At 35.1% G+C, this 17,124-nt stretch overlaps 2 protein-coding genes across 3 annotated transcripts in view; both read right to left on the bottom strand.

Moving 5' to 3' along the window:
* LOC111512513 (GDNF-inducible zinc finger protein 1) overlaps positions 1–17,124 on the bottom strand; it is a 73,147-nt gene that overhangs the window by 50,608 nt on the left and 5,415 nt on the right. Inside the window, exon 4 of one of the 2 annotated variants that reach the window (XM_023168644.2) lies at positions 9,159–9,609. The exons of the other annotated variant lie outside the window; for it this stretch is intronic. Within the exon in view, the coding sequence (XP_023024412.2) occupies positions 9,269–9,609 (341 nt within the window). The 3' untranslated portion in view covers positions 9,159–9,268. Of the gene's footprint in view, positions 1–9,158; positions 9,610–17,124 lie in introns of those variants that run through there. 2 annotated transcript variants of the gene reach the window in all.
* Positions 9,631–16,972, bottom strand: LOC111507216 (uncharacterized). The gene is made up of 4 exons (XM_074175152.1): positions 16,189–16,972; positions 15,747–15,971; positions 14,938–15,544; positions 9,631–14,841 (listed from the first exon to the last, which is right to left on the bottom strand). Exons 1-4 carry the CDS (start codon positions 16,767–16,769, stop codon positions 14,533–14,535), a joined length of 1,722 nt encoding a protein of 573 aa, XP_074031253.1. The 5' UTR covers positions 16,770–16,972; the 3' UTR covers positions 9,631–14,532.

Below are 17,124 nucleotides of genomic sequence, written 5' to 3'. Positions count from 1 at the left end.
ACATGGTGGTGCGCTTGATGTTTCTAAGGCCTTTGACCGTGTGTGGCATGAGGATTTGCTGATCAAACTTCGATGCTATAGCTTGTCGGATCATTTTTGTGTATGGCTCTTCAACTTCCTGAAAGAATGTTGTCTGCAAGTGGCCGTCGATGGATATCTCTCGAATAAGTTTACCATCAATGGTGGTGTTCCCCAGGGATCAATATTGTCTTCAACCCTCTTTTTATTGTATACCAACGACTTATTGTTAAACACCAAGAATCCAATATATTGCTTTGCTGACGACAGTACACTTGTCTCGTCATTCCAGGATTTGGATTCCAGGACATCGGTTACGGAGGCACATCTTCACCGGCAGCAGGAGGTTGCAAATCTTAATGAGGATCTAGAAGTGATTTTGAATTGGTGTGAAAGTAACCAGGTTCAATTCAATGTCACAAAATCCAGGCATCGGTTTTCTCCAAGACGATAAATGTCCTGGGAATAAACTTCCTGAGAACGGTTTTCCAAATGAATTTAATCTCCAGCGATTCAAATCTAATGTGAATAGCGACTTTCGCACAGGCACCGTTCTGAGAGCGTTTTAAGGATTTTCCTGTAGTGCTTGTGTTTTGTCCTTGAAAAAAATGAAACCAAACATGCGAAACGTGTTTCTTACAGGGGGCTAATATAGTCCGTTTGGTTTGACCAACATATTTCTTATCTCAATTCTCGCAGCTTTTCGTAAATCCCAGACTTTTTTTTTTCAACGTCATGTTTTTCGGAGTGCTCAACACTTGTTGAAGTGTACATGCAATTGGTTCGAACATTCAAAAAATTGAATATAAGAGTGGCTTCCAAAACACTGTGTCTTTTAAACAGTCCCAACTTAGATTTGTTGAGCAGAATAAAATAATGATAAAAAAAACTTTTAAAACAAGCTTTCAATTAAGTGCCCTAAAAAGATCAAAATAAATTTTTAAATCACATTAACCACATTCATTTATGACTTTACAGAATTGAAATTATAATAAAAGCTTGTCGCGATAATTTCAATTTGTAAATGAAATTTTCTAATTAGGTAGGTACCTACTAAACTTTTAAGCAATTCACAATGTTTGTAATGAAATAAAAGTGCCGTGATGCTTAAAATGTGGAATTTTAACCTTGAATAACTTTTATTTTATATTTTTTAGTTTCAATCGATAGTTATCGATCAATACGAAAGTCCATCTATAAAACGGAGAGTCCTCCAACAGAAAAACTTAAGGAACGGGGAAAACTATCATTAGGATAAACTATATATTCTATGTATTTCACCAAAGTGAAAAATGCCTTGGTCTTGGTGCTTCTGAACTGAGAGCTGTGAACGTCCGTAACAGATCGCTGATTTTTTTCTGTGCGGAATGTCAACAGGCTTTCAAGAGTGTGCCCAAATTAGTAGTGTATATGAAGGTGATGAAGGAAGAACTGGCTGAAACGAAAATAGAGTTGAAGAAGGTAACTAGTGAATTGCAAATGATGAATAATCGAATAATTGATCTTGAGGCGAACAAAATCACTGCCTCAAATACGGTACATATGGAGGAGTTTTTAGCAGAAGTAGAGGAGAGAAAGTATCGAGCAATGAATGTTATGATAGCAAATATTAAGGAATCGTCCAACACCAACCATATAGAAAGATTAAATGAGGAGAAAGAAACTGTAATGAATATTGTCAAAAATGTTAGTCTAACTGACACCAACATAAGACTGCAAAGAATCGGCAAGTTTTCAAAAGATAAATGTAGGCTTTTGAAAGTTTAAAATCTGTTTAAAATCTGTTTTTCCGTTAACCAGCTGTCGCACCCCTACGAACGACAACCCTCAGAAGTCGAAACTTGTGCGAGCTATAAGGCTTAACAAGGTCTTACCTTTTAACGTGTGATTCCTAACATTCAAAAACCCAGCCGATGCAAAGGAAATACTCAAGATTAGTAAAACACTGCACACAGTAAAGATATTTGGGGATCAAACGGTAAAACAAAGGGAATATTATAAAGTAGTGAAAAAAAGACTTCAAGAAATTATTGAAACAGGAGACAACTCGAAAACTATCAAGTATATTAACTCTATTCCTACAATAGTAGAACGACACAATGGAAGTGATGAAAAAACCTGTGATTCCTAATGTACAATTCAACAAGGATATTGTCGATGTAAATGTGGGAAGTTTAGTAGCTCATAAGAGTTATATTATTCTGAATATTGTAAGTTATAATCCAGCACTGATAGTTTTAAGTGGAGCGAGAACAACTCCAGATGTTAGCAATGCTGAAATATATGTAGATAATTATAATGTAATTCGATGTGATAGTAGCAGCAGGCATACTGGAGGGGTTGTCATATATATATATATATATATATATATATATATATATATATATATATATATATATATATATATATATATATATATATATATATATAGGGTGTCCCTGGACTTCCTCTTTTCCTCTCGGGAATGTATAGATGGGGTCAAAATATCACCAGTACTTCATATAACTTTTTTTCCTAAAATCCTTCGTTACCAAGTAACGGGCCCTCGAAGTTACAAAATGAAAAATGTTTTTCTTTGATAATTTTTCAAGTGAATATTCAAAATCATCCAAATTTTGGTAATTGACTAAACAAATGAATTCCTTCGATGAGTTTTCATGCAGGAGTCAGTTGTTTTGCTACGAAGTCAGGAACGGACTACCCCCGATGGTCCACACCCCAAAACTTTGAAATGACAGATATTTTTCAATATTTTTCAACAAATTAAGGTTACTTGGACAATTTTATGAATAAAAGTACTCGTGTGGAAAGTCGATCGGAGCAACGAGTCTTGATAAAAATGTAGTTTCACTCGACGACATCAAACCCGCTCGTCCACCATTATTTGAAATGAATAATTATCAAAGCAGAAATAATAATGATAACGTTAATTCAACAACATTTATCCTGAGATGTCTACCATTATTCGAAAATATTAGTTTTTAAGGAAAATGGAAATGAGAGGTAAAATGTTCATAACGAATTTTTATAATGCAAACACGTTTAACTAACGAAACTCAAGAGCCTCAAGAGCAAACAGAAATGAAAAATCCGCTACAGAAACTGCTCGATATGACCACCTTCTCTCTCTATACATTTTCTTAGTCTGCGAAGACACCCTCTCTGAAATAGCATTCCAGGGTCGTTTCGTATGGCTTCACAATGTAATGTTATTCTATTCAACAATGCATCTCTTGTGTGAATAGGTGTAGCGTAAACAAGGCTTTTTAGATGTCCCCACAGAAAGAAATCCAATGGATTTAAATCCGGAGACCGCGATGGCCATGAATATGGCCCACCTCTACCAATCCATCTATTGTGGAAAATATGGTTCAGATGGTCACGCACAATCAAACTAAAATGAGGAGGAGCGCCATCATGCATAAACCACATATCTCTTCGGGTTTGCAATGGAACATGTTCCAAAAGTCCATTCAAATCGTTCTGAATGAACTCCAAATAACGTTCTCCATTCAATCGGTCCTGTAGAACGAATGGTCTTATAAGATGGTTTCCTATGATACCAGCCCAAACATTCACGTTGAATTTCCGTTGGTGTTTGGTTTGCAATATCCCATGGGGATTTTCTTCGGCCCATATATGGAGATTATGAGAGTTGATAACTCCATCTCTACTGAAACCTGCTTCATCAGTGAATAAAACTCGATTAATAAAAGTCATATCCTCTCTTTGCCTATCCATGAACCAATTGGCATATTCCAGTCGTGCTGGAAAATCTTGAGGTGTCATGGCATGTACCTTCTGGATGTGAAATGGGTGGAGCAGTTGTTACCTAATTATTCTATGAATAGTGGACTTGGATGTATGGAACTGTTCTGATAGATTTCTGATGCTCATTGAAGGATCATCAGCGACGGCTTCCAAAATGTTTTCCTCCAATACAACGGTACGTACAGTCCTAGGAGCGCCCTCACCACCTGGTTTTGACAAAACTGTACCTACAATAATATCGAAATAAAACAACGTGCTCAAATTAATTATCAATTATTACATACCTGTCTCCCTCAAGCTGCGATCGACACGCTCGAATGTTTCTCTTGACGGTACCGTTCGATTGGGAAAATGCTCGGAATACAGACGACGAGCTTCTGCAGCAATACAAAATGCTCGTCCATAAAATACATGCATATCTGCATATTCATTGAATGTAAACTGTTCGGCCATATCAAAAAAATTCAAAATATCCTATAGAATATTGACAATACAATGATAGTCATATGACAACGCACCACTCAACAAAACAAAATCGCATTCCAGTTTCTCATTTTTTATCAAAACTTTCTAAAAGGTTTTTTTGTCAACATCTGTGAAAGAAATATTATTCCCTGGATATTTTTCACCTGATCATGTGCAGCCGTTTTTGTAGTTCATTCGTTTGCTTTTTATTAGTATAGTAAATATTTTTTCCGATGTGCGTTTTTTCAGCTAAATTTAGATTCGTGTTAAAGAATTTCTCCCATAAAATTATAATTATCAGTGAAACTCCTCAACAGTTTAGCTGTGAAGAAGAATTTGAAACATTCGAATGTGGTGGACGAGCGGGTTTGATGTCGTCGAGTAGAACTACATTTTTATCAAGACTCGTTGCTCCGATCGACTTTCCACACGAGTACTTTTATTCATAAAATTGTCCAAGTAACCTTATTTTGTTGAAAAATATTGAAAAATATGTGTCATTTCAAAGTTTTGGGGTGTGGACCATCGGGGGTAGTCCGTTCCTGACTTTGTAGCAAAACAACTGACTCCTGCATGAAAGCTCATCGACGGAATTCATTTGTTTAGTCAATTACCAAAATTTGGATGATTTTGAATATTCACTTGAAAAGTTATCAAAGAAAAACATTTTTCATTTTGTAACTTCGAGGGCCCGTAACTTGGTTACGAAGACTTTTAGGAAAAAAAGTTATATGAAGTACTGGTGATATTTTGACCCCATCTATACATTCCCGAGAGGAAAAGAGGAAGTCCAGGGACACCCTGTATATATATATATATATATATATATATATATATATATATATATATATATATATATATATATATATATATATGTCACTAATGTCACTATTTGAAGCAGATACATCTAAAAACGAGGCTGATAATATTGCCGTTCCTGTAGAAAAACGGGCAAGAATGGAAATGCCAACAGAAGCTAGCCATAGTAATGTCCAAACAGTTTTGTCGAATATATTGTTAAGTAGTGATGAAGACGATGATAATACCACATCTGAAAAATGTGCAGTTTTTGACAAATTTGTTGTAATGAAAAATATACTAGATGAGTTCAACAAAGAAAAACGTATAAATATTAGTGATGATCCGTTATTGTGGTGGAAAGTAAATGGAAATACAAAATTCCAGCCGCTTCAATCAATTGCCTGCCAATATTTGTCGTGTCCACCAGGCTCGGAACCATCGAACAACTTTTTAGTGGCGCTGGCCTAATTTACGACTCATTAAGAAATAGATTAGACGGAGACAAAGCTTCAAAGCTTTTGTTGGTAACATATAATACACTACTTATTGAGTCAATTCATTTGATCTAATTTGTTTTCTGAGCTTTTGTTCATTTAATATACCTAATGTAATATGCTACATTGGGTTTAAATTTGTTTATTTTAATTTCTTGTTTATTTGGAAATATGCAAATTTTTTTCATTGTTTGTGTTTTCTTTCATAATTGAAAATTAAAATTATAAAATGTTGACTAAATAATGTTTTATTTGTCCTTAAATAAAAATTCTTTCTCATGCCATCACTTTCTGATCCTCCCTCCGACTTCGATTCCGATTCCGACTCCGATAAAGCAAATTTAAAAACTCCGACTCCGCCTTCTGTTCCGATAAAACTACCTCCGTTACATCCCTAATATATATATATATATATATATATATATATATATATATATATATATATATATAGAATACAAGGTAAAAAAATCTTTGGTTAGTGAACCTAACTATTGGATTCAGTTTGTTGAAATTAAAATCAATGGAAAGAAATGGTTAATAAGAGGTATTTATCATTCGCCTAATGAAAGCCATTCTGGGTTTCTGAAAATTATTTCTATAACAAAAAGTGTACCTACTCTGATTGGAGATTTCAATATTAATATAAAAAAAGAAAGTTTTTATAGTAAAAAAGTCATAAATATATTCAACTCATTTGGAATTGATCAACTTGTTACTGATTACACGGGAGTGACAAATAACAGCAAAACTCTTATTGATTATGAGATTTCTAATGAATCAAATATACGAACTGCTGTACATGATGTACCAAAAATTTCTGATCATTGTATAATATGTATTCGTGTAAGAAATATTAATGAAAGTATATATAAAGAAATCAATTTAGAACTTCTCTCTGTTAATTGGAACTTGAATACAACCAATGTGAATGAAATATTGGATGAAATACAAACAAACTGTAATTGTGAACAAAATAACACCTGAAAAGCAAATACAAATTAAGTCAAATCAATTACCATTGTATGACAGTGAACTGAAAACATTATCAAGAGAAAAAGATATAGCTTATAAAAATACTATAGAAGTAGGTAGGTATCTACTCCTCCGGCATACCTTATAGAAGAATTAGCTTGTTCTATTTCTTAGTCTATTCATTTCATTGATGGCGTCATTATTACATGGCCGAGTCCCAGTTAATTTCTAACAGTCTAATTCTTCTATCAGGAGGCCTTCTATTGATGTGACCCTACTTAAAGCCACGTACGCTTGGCCGGCAGCGAACAACTTTGAACCCAAGTATACAACAGCGTGGTCAACTGTACTACCCTGCATTTTGTGAACTGTACAAGCCCAGCATAAAACAATTGGCAACATTCTACGTTCAGCTGTACCATGTCTGAATTTAGCTGGAAATTGCACAGATTTCGGTTGAATAACGTAGATCCCATCTTTGCCGAAGTCGATACTGAATGATGGAATTCCTGTGTCATACATTTGTGCTCTCCGGAAACAGGACCATATAATTTTTTTATATGACCGATGACACCATTCACTAGATCTTTAGACACATCAACATTGTATCACAACATCACCTTGGCCCCTACTAATATTTCCAACTCTTTAGGCAACCCCCCAGTCTTGTTTATATCAGATGGTATAATATTATTTAAATCTATATTATCATTTTTTCTAGTACACTTTATTAGACTATCTTGTGCAATTATTTTATTACAATGCAAATAAATATGGGTTCTTACAACCTACTACACCATTTATTGTCTTTTTTTAGAGTCGGGAAGTAGGTATTTAAAGGTGAAAGCTTGATTTAATTTTTTTTCTAGAAATATATTTTTTTTATTGAAGCCAACCCTGGATGTGGTATATATTTTATGGTGGGCCTACCAACTGCCTATCATAAACGAATGCGTATACAAAATTTCGTGTCCCTGCTATTTACCGCTGAGGAGATCTCTCGTACGGAGCCGATCCTGGCAGCAGCATCAGGTCACGTTTATGATTAACATGCATTGTCATCGACTCTGGACCAGCATGCAAAATTTCAGGTCAATCGGATACCAGGAAGTGGATCAAATTAAACTTGCAAGATTTGTTAACATACATACAAATCAAGTTAAATAAAAGCTTTTAATTTAAAAAGAGAGGATGCTGACTTCATATTATATACATGTTAATGGTCTTATTACATCTGTTTTAAAAGATGTTTTTCCGTTAACTAGCTGTCGCACCCCTACGAACGACAACCCTCAGAAGTCGAAACTTGTGCGAGCTAAGGATTAACGAGGTCTTACCTTTTGACGTATGATTCCTAACACGGGTTGGACGATAGCAAGTGAAAATCGATCGTCAGACTAGGGCTTGGACCACCGACCAACACGGCAGTCAATTCAAGTGAGTGAACAAAGCACCCACGTCGAACCGCCTGGCTACCAAACTTGCCCGGAATTTCTCGAGATAATACACTTACCTTCCATCATACAAACTATGGAATGCATTCTCCTATTGATCGTTCACTTAGAACGTTCAAATAAAAACCTAGATCTAGAGATCACAGGTATAGATCTGTCAAAATTCAAATGTCTTTTGAGAGGGACTTGAAGATTAATTGATCCACACCAAATTTTTAATGTATTCACTCGCCATTTATCTCTGTATTTTGAATTGTATAATCTATTATTCTGTTTACCTTAATGCTTTTGCTCATCTTCACGTGCTTGAGTTTACTTCGAGTCTTACTTTTACACTTTTAGTCTTTTCTTCAATTTCTAAATTGTATATGAATATTCATTATATTTGATGATTGTACTATTTATAAAAGGGGTGATCCCGTGCAATGAATAAATAAACTTCCCTATAACTATTTTTATAACTCAAATGGACTTCAGTAAACATCTTGCACAGATACAAGGTATTCTATCTATCTTCACCTCTATTTTTGTATTGTATTCATAATAATTAATTCACTGTCGAAGATATTTGTCCTGGGTTTGTCGGTCGCGTCTCCAGGTTTTATGCCTGGCGTTTCGACTACGACTGTGGTAGATATTATCAAAAGGGAACAGGTAACAGACGCAGTGTTCTAGATACTATATGTTGTATGTATGTATGATGAGAAAGTATGCTGTAGTAGAGAGGCATTACAAATTCTGACCTTGAGAACAAAACGTGTTATGTTCAAATGATTAAGGTCCAAAAGAAATTTTAGATATTGAGGTCTGTATTTTAGATGCACCTTTGACATTTGATATCAGTTCATATCACTTCTTATCACATTAAAATTTCCTCAACAGAACCTCGCCTGGAAGGTGGATGGAAAATAATAGTCATATTAAATAGCTATTCAATAAAGTAAACAAAGTGTGCCCCAGCTATCAGACCATGAATGCTAGAATCCTTCTCAAGAACAGATATTTTTGGTGAAAGGAAGGACTACATTTGAATATCTTGTCATGTATTTTCATATAGAGGCAACTTTTGTCTTATTTCACCTCACTCCCTTTTCTGAAATAGCAATAAAGGTATCAGGTAAAAAACAATGTGTCAACATATTTTTGTAAAAAGGTGAAGAGGTTTGTAACAAATAATGCAATCTCATTCGAAAGTCTATATTAGCTTTGCAAAAATGGATACAACCTCGGACTTGAAGCAATCCTATCTAAAAAAGAACTTGGGTCAAATGAACCTTAGTGATAATGATATAATCACTTTTGATTTGAATATATTCCTACTCTATCATACTTCGGGGGTACATTATTCTTATGAATAGCATTAACGTCAAAATATTTGATATTATGAAAAGTTCTTATATCATTCGGCATGCTAGTCTTGAAATAACCTATATTTAGACCACTATGGGCACTCATGATGTGTCTGCGCAAGTAAAGATCCGTTTTGAATTGCTTGTGGCAGAAACTGCACTGCACGTAAGTAGGATAATGGATGAGCCTCATGTGCTGCCGCAAGTTGGAAAGGTTGCTGTATATTTTACCGCATTCATCGCAAGGTCGGGGGTCCAGCGAGTGCAGCTTTCGAATGTCAGTGCCTGCAACAAACCAATTTTCATGAAAATATAGATCGTTGCAAACACGACTCACGCTGGAACCCAGCCATGAGAGAATGCAATAAAAATTAGTGAAAACAAATTGTGAGCAATGTTAGATGTTTGGACTTGAATTGTATAAAAAAGGCAGTTGAATGAATGAAAAACTCGGGTGAGCTAGTGAAAAAATGAAAATAATAGATATTTGAAAAAAATATGAGTTTGAAATGAAAAAGTATGAGAACGTTATAATCTGTAAAGAAAAACGAATCTTTATAACTACAAATCGAAATGGATTATTAACATCTTTAGGGTAATGTTATGAAGAATACCTAAATTTGACAATAATGAACAAGAAATAAAAAATTATTTATTTATATATTTATTTATTTACGGGCAAGCCCATTTAAAGCATAAATTACAATGTTCACTTATAATCAAAATAAAATAAGTGATAAGGTACTGAATTATAAATGCCAACTAAGAATAGCTTAAAAGGGGTAAATTTAAAGTTTAGAAAGGGGTTAAATCTTAGAGTTCAAAACGACAAAAAACAATGACCAACAATAAAACATATACTACATATACTACGATAAACTATACACTAAAACATTAAAGCACAGTATTCCGTAATTGAGTTTTAAAATGATGCAAATGATCAACGTTACTATTGGCTAATCGTAAGATTCTTGGAATGCAGCTATTGAATGTGTGGTTCAATCGATAAAATGGTACGTAAAATGTTTGTTGCTGTCGAGTTGAGCGGTTTTGAACATGTAGATACATTTTTTATAGGAGTTCAGCACAACTAAATTTTCCGTTATGAATATTGGAAAGTAGTGTCAGATCTCTCTGTTTCCTCTTAGTTTCCAGGGAGGACATGCTCAGAGATTGCAGTAGCAACTCATACTTGAAACGAACACCCGATTCATATGCTATGTATCTGAGGAGGTTGTGTTAGAAATTTTCGATGTTCTTAATATAAGGTACACAATCAGGGGACCAGACAGAAGAACAATACTCCTGGTGTGGACGGACCAGTGAACAATAAAGGGCTTTAATAGCAGTTGGGTCAGTGAATTCGTGGGTTAGCCGTTTGATAAATCCTAGCATTTTCATGGCTTTATGGATAGCCGTGACTATATGTAGATTGAAGCTCAAGGTGGGATCAAGAACAACCCCAAGGTCTTTAATTTGATTAACAGACTCCATTCAAAATGTAATCAAAAGTGGTAGAAGGTACATGATAAGATAAAAGCGCATGACATGGCACTTTGTGGCATTCAAGTCTATGCCATTTAAGGCCATCCACAATATGTAAATTATTCAGCTGCTGTAAGAAGAAACCTCCAAAGAAACAAGACCCTCAGTTGGGGAATTAGACAACATTGAAGTCACACAACAAGATCAATTAATCAGGTTAATTCAATATTATTCAAAGCCAGCTATTCTAAGACAACGATCTGGAAGTAAAAACAAGACTACCAATAAGAGGAATCACGGAAATACTAGAATGATGTGTCCAGAACTTTTTTCAGTGGAGGTACGAAATCATGCAAAACGGGGGACTAGTAAAAGAATCACCATTTTAAGCGGTCATAGTGAATATATACATCTGATCATTGAAAAGATGGCTATGGAAGGAGCCCACGAGAAGACCTGTGTCAGGTTTAGATATGTTGATGACACCTTCTCAGTATACACCAAGAAGACAGAACTGTTTTGTGCTCAACTGCAAGAAACCTTCCATAAAATTCAATACAGAAAGAATCCCAAAATAAATTGGCGTATCTAGACGTGATGGTGGAGAGGACACAGAATAGTTGATCCGAAACCAAACTCATCCATATCAGGAAGGAACACTGTTTCAAATGGAAAAATTCAAAGCAGCAGCTTAAATATTTACTAATTCAAGATACATTCAGCCGAAGAATACAAAGCCCATAGAAGCTGATAAGTACGATTTTAGTATGTATAATACCCACCATGACCACTAGGGAGTGATGGCAGTATGATGTCGATATTCAACGTGGATACCAACATAATTGGGTAGCAGTCACTGCCAACCAGTTGGTGGGATCATATCGAAATCGGAATGTACGCCAAAATTGAATTGAATTAAAAGTCCGACTGGTTGTCAGCGACTGCTACCCAATTATGATGGTAACCACTTTAAATATCGACATCGTACTACCATTGCTGTCTGGTGGTCAGGGTACTTCTATTCAAAATTATCAATGAACTGAGTCCCGAGCTTCTCTCCAAAATATCTTTACATGTCCCCAGTCGTTCAACTAGACAGGTGCAAACGTTTTACGTTTCTTTTCACAGATTTAATTATTCATATAACAGCTTTATCCCCAGAACTCTTCGATTGGCTAACTCTTTAAATAACCTTCAAATCTTCAATATAATATATCAGTATCCCGCTTTGAAAACCATATTCTTCACTTAGCCATCTAATACTCTCTGCTTGTGTTGTTGTATTGTGTTTAGTGTTACTTGCCTGTAGGAATTATATTAGTTCATATATTCACATTTTAATTTTTTCTTAAATAATCTATTTGTTATTTTACTTCGGATTTGTTTTATTGTTATAACTTACTTTTAAGCGACTGTATTGCTTCAAGTACTATATAGCACTGTACTACTTATATCTGAATTGGGCTTGTCTGTGTATATACATAAATAAATAAATGAATAAATAAAATCGTACTCATATGAAGATCCACAGCGTAAGGAAATCGTTAATCAAGAGCAGAAGGGGACTGCAGTGCATTCAGTGCACGTAACCAACACAAAATACTTTGGAAAAGTTATTTCAACCTGATTTCGGCGTACGAAACAATGGAATATTCAATAAAGTATATACTTTGAAAGTAGAAAAATTTTTTTTTTTTCTAAAGGTTTTTTGTTACCTTATTTAAGGAAAATTCTATTTTCATTCTCTTTTTTTATTATAGTTCATGATCCTTACCTGTGAAAATAAAATTGTTCAATCAGATTTTGAGTTTTTATTCAAACTTAAAAATAACTCATTAGTTACTAGTGATACGAATAATTAAACAGGTCATTTTGCAAAATATGCTAGCTCTTTGGTTGTGAAATGAAGCCAAAATGATTGGCAGAGAGTATGTATGGTGAATATTTTTTGGTGTTTGAGTTAGAGAATTATTTGTATTACAATTTTGATTCGTTTAAGGAAAATTAACCCCAGTGTAACGTTTCACTGATATCACAATCTGATATATTATTAGTATGTCAAAAGATACAGATGTTGAATGATCAAAACAATACATCTTTTTTTATGATGCACTGTTTGGAACCTTTGGTGTAGTAATGAATATTACTGGAGTTTTTTCCCAAACACCAAATCGTTATTTTTAACACCTCGACACGTGTTTCGATCACCAAGTGATCATCTTCAAAGAGGAAGATTAAAACTAAGGACTAGTGCGAGCTAATCCTATTTATGCTATAAAGGTAACTCATACAGGTAAACCATCCAGGCATACCAACCTAAATTCATTTTACAATTTTGCCTTATCTATTATTTTACAATATATGTTTGTATAAAACAATTTTCAGCTATATAAAAATTAATTTCACAATATTGCCTATCCAAATTTATTTTTGCAATGTGTCCTTATGTAGTAATCAGTAAACCCAACAACATTATTTTATTTTATTTTAACAAGCTATATAGTATGCTCTTTGGTATAGGTCCGTCATCGTTATTCATAATATTATTGTGTTTACTTATTTCTACACACTCATAGGCATCTAGTTGCCTGTTGTTGTTAACTTGTCTAACTAATCTTAATGAACTGAAGTATATGGAATGGTTTTGTAGCAAAATATGATGGGCTACTGCTGATTTTTCAGGTCTTCTATATTTTAAGTGTGCTATGTGTTCTTTATGTCTTACTTGAATATATCTTTTTGTCTGTCCATAATATTTTGCATCGCAGTCCTTACATTCAATTTCGTAAATTCCAGACTTTTCCGAATTCTCGACTTTGTCTTTTGGACTTCCCAAAAGGCTCTGTAGTGTATGACTTGTTTTAAAAACCACCTTCATACCTAATTCCTTGAAAATATTTCCAAAGTTCCCCGTATATTGATGGTATGGAACTGAGATGTATTTATCTTGGTTTTTGTCCTTTCTGAATGTCGAGATTTCGTTCATTCTTAACCCAAACTTCTTTTTCCTTATTATATCATCTACAATACCCCTCGAGAAACCGTTAGTGGCTGCTATTTCCTGTATGCCTATGAGCATAGCTGGGCACCGTTAATCAAATAGTTAACTTCGTTAATCGTTAATCCGCTACAAAAAAAGTTAGCTTCGTTAAGCGTTAAAGCGTTACATTTCGGAAGAATTAACGCAAGTTAACGTTAATCGTTAATCCGTTAATATGTGTAAAATTGCATTTTTATATCGTTGCGTTAGTGAACTTATACAACTTCTTGGTTTAGGTTCTGGAAGTTAACAGGTTAGGAATAAAACAAAATACTTGTATAATTCAAATATGTAATTTAATCGTCGGGCATAAGGTGCATATTCTCCTTCATGAACATTAACATGTTGAAGTTCTCGTCTGAAAGCGAGGCTCGTTTTGGTGTTAAAATGTCTTTACCGTGGAAAACAGACGTTCAACTGCAGCGCTTGAGGGTATACCAGTATTGTATTTAATAAATAGATTTATGAATATCTGTTCCCCGAGGAATGCAGCATCGTTGAACGAGTCTTTTGATTTCATGTCCAGCCACATTTTAACCACTTTGGTTTTTCTATAGAACGAGTGACGGAATTGAAAAAGTCTTTCTCCTCGTCATCATCGTTGTTACTCGCATTGCTCCCTCCGCCAGTTAAACTATCTCTGTCCTTCGAATTTTCCGCTGCTTCTTGTCGTAAAGCATCTTCTACCTTTTTTCCATGATCTTTTTTACTGCATCCACTCTACTGCTGTCATACGTTTCCAGCCATATCAACCGGAACTTTGGGTGAAATGCCGCGGCAAGTAGGCACTGTTCATCATTCAGGAGTGGACCAAACCTTTTCTCTATGCCATTTAATAAGGCATTGGCTAAAGCTGTGCAATTTACTAGGCCCTTAGATTTAATATTTTTTAATTTATAGACAGTTGCTGCAATCGTCGGTAGTAGTGATCCGAGATATGCTTGAGCTTCTCCTTGGATACGATCGAGGGCATTCGCGACAGGTGCCATAACCTGTAAATAAGTATTTAATATAAGTATTGATATGATGTGGAAAGAAAATAACCTTACTAAAACTTTAATTTAAACTATATACATATATGAAATTACCTTTGCGTACTCTTTCATTACAGTCACATCTTGGTCATTGAAAGTTAGAATTTTTAGTTGAGTCATAACCCTGTGAAGAGAAGGCCTTTTTGTTTCCAATATACTGTTGAGAACGACAATAGCATCATACAGAGAGTTCCACCTCGTCGTGTTTGGAAGGACAAGTCGTCTGCCTAATTCAGCATGAATGCTATCTGCCGCTACCGTACTACGTGATTGCTGATTCCAGAGAGTACGTGCCTTGGCTAAGGCACTTCTGTAGGGAGTCTTGAAAACAGTTATTTGTAGAGCAGCATCTGCATCTTTGCTAGCGACCAGATTGAACGTATGTGCAGCACATCTCATGTGAACTGGCAAAGTTTTAAAGTTTTCTAATATCTGTTCATTGATTTCATTGCACTGGAGACGATCAGGAGCATTCAGTATGCTTTCTACTGAAATAAATTCAAAGTCATCATTTTCTTCTGAGTTTGGATTTAAAAGATTGGCAATATCAGGGTCAAACTCAGACTCTAAATCACATGATGGCAACTCTGGAAGTATGTCGATCTCCGAGCCGAATTGCACAAATGCCTTTACAAAGTTACTGCCATTATCCGTAGTAGTTCTAAAATAAAATGAAGCCTGCTTTTTAAGGTAGCCTACGTTGAGAATATGTGTACAAAATTTCATGTTGATCGGCTAAGTAGTTTCTACGTGAAAGCGTAACAAACGAACAAACTCACATTCACATTTATAATATTAAGTAAGGATTACTTAACCGATCCACATCACCATAGGTCACATCACGAAAACTAGACTTAACTGACCTTGTGATTTTTTTATCTATGTGAAATTCATAGTGAATATCTATCATTACTTGGGCCAGGATGTCGTATGTATGATGACCTTTTAGGCGTATGCACGTTAATACTGCATGCATTCTGGCTCTTGTGATAGCATCTAACCAGTGAACTGTCATGCCCAAATAACTTTTGTTGTGAGCTGACCAACAGTCAGCCGTCGTTGCCACCCAATCAATTTTTCCAAGTAAACTGAAATTAAAATTATAAACACATCACGTAAAAAAAATGCACTAATAATAAATGAAAATTATATACATATGTATATGCATGCATACCTATTTTATGAACCCCTAATTATTTTAACTTTTTTCAAATAAAATTATACCTACGTAGGTATACGTATACGTAAGGCGACGTTTATCTGTTAAAAATAAATAGAAAATAGGTATTTATTTTAGTTACTTACCTAATCAGGTGTTGCTTCAATTCAATGTGTTCGTCAGTAATGCGTCTACCCAAAGTTCTTCTTGAAATTGAATTTTTGCTAGGGTTTAACGTTTTTATCAACGCACCAAAAGACTTGCTTTCGACAACATGTAAAGGAATCATGTTTGAAACAAATAAATTTACTATACATTTGTCCACTTTGGCTTGGGGTACACCGCTGCCAGTAGCTGCAATCCCGAACGATTCCCCGATGCTCAGCTGTCGACCCTGTTGAATTCTTCTTTTAACGGGATTAGGATTACTGCTACTTGTGCTATCATCATCGGCAGAATGAGTTCTCCTTTTTGTCTTGCCCCGGTTAGAGGCCGCCTTAACAATCTCTTCAAACTGTACGTACTGTGACTCATGTACCCTTCTTACATGTTGTTTCAAATTATTCAGGCTTGATACATGAACTTTTATTTTGGTGTCTTTCGGCAAGCATCGCTTACACGCAAAAATTATTTGCTGGCCCGATCTGGATACAAATTCCACATACTCAGTCAAATGTGGCCATGGATTCTCATCAGGACCGCTGAATTCCGATTCCATGTCTTCCATGATATGGTTACAATTACTACACTGCACAGCCTACACTTTTTCTAACTAAATTACATTCACTCTTCTTTATCAACACGCAAATGATCACTGAGAGTAATTTATAATAACAACAAACAAAACATTCGTCACTCTAAGCACTGGCGCTAAGTAATGGAATGATCAAACGAAAAAATATCTTCGCAGTTTTCTCACTCGCACGTGCCGGCAAAATATATCCAGTTTTGTTTTTGTTTCACGCGCTGCCACGCGCCGCTCGGCACTTGTCATTCGTTACATACTTGTCTGAACCTGTTTTTCGCGCCGCGCCGCGGTGCCGGTAAATAGTAGGCATTAGATTAACGATTAACGGGCTTCT

The sequence above is a fragment of the Leptinotarsa decemlineata genome, unplaced genomic scaffold (genome assembly GCF_025532065.1).
Source record: "Leptinotarsa decemlineata unplaced genomic scaffold, Ldec_3_MD MMD2_tig00000882_RagTag_RagTag, whole genome shotgun sequence".
Classification (NCBI taxonomy): Eukaryota; Metazoa; Arthropoda; class Insecta; order Coleoptera; family Chrysomelidae; genus Leptinotarsa; species Leptinotarsa decemlineata.
The sequence above is the reverse complement of the archived record's forward strand: the minus strand, read 5'-3'. Positions and strand labels throughout refer to the sequence as shown.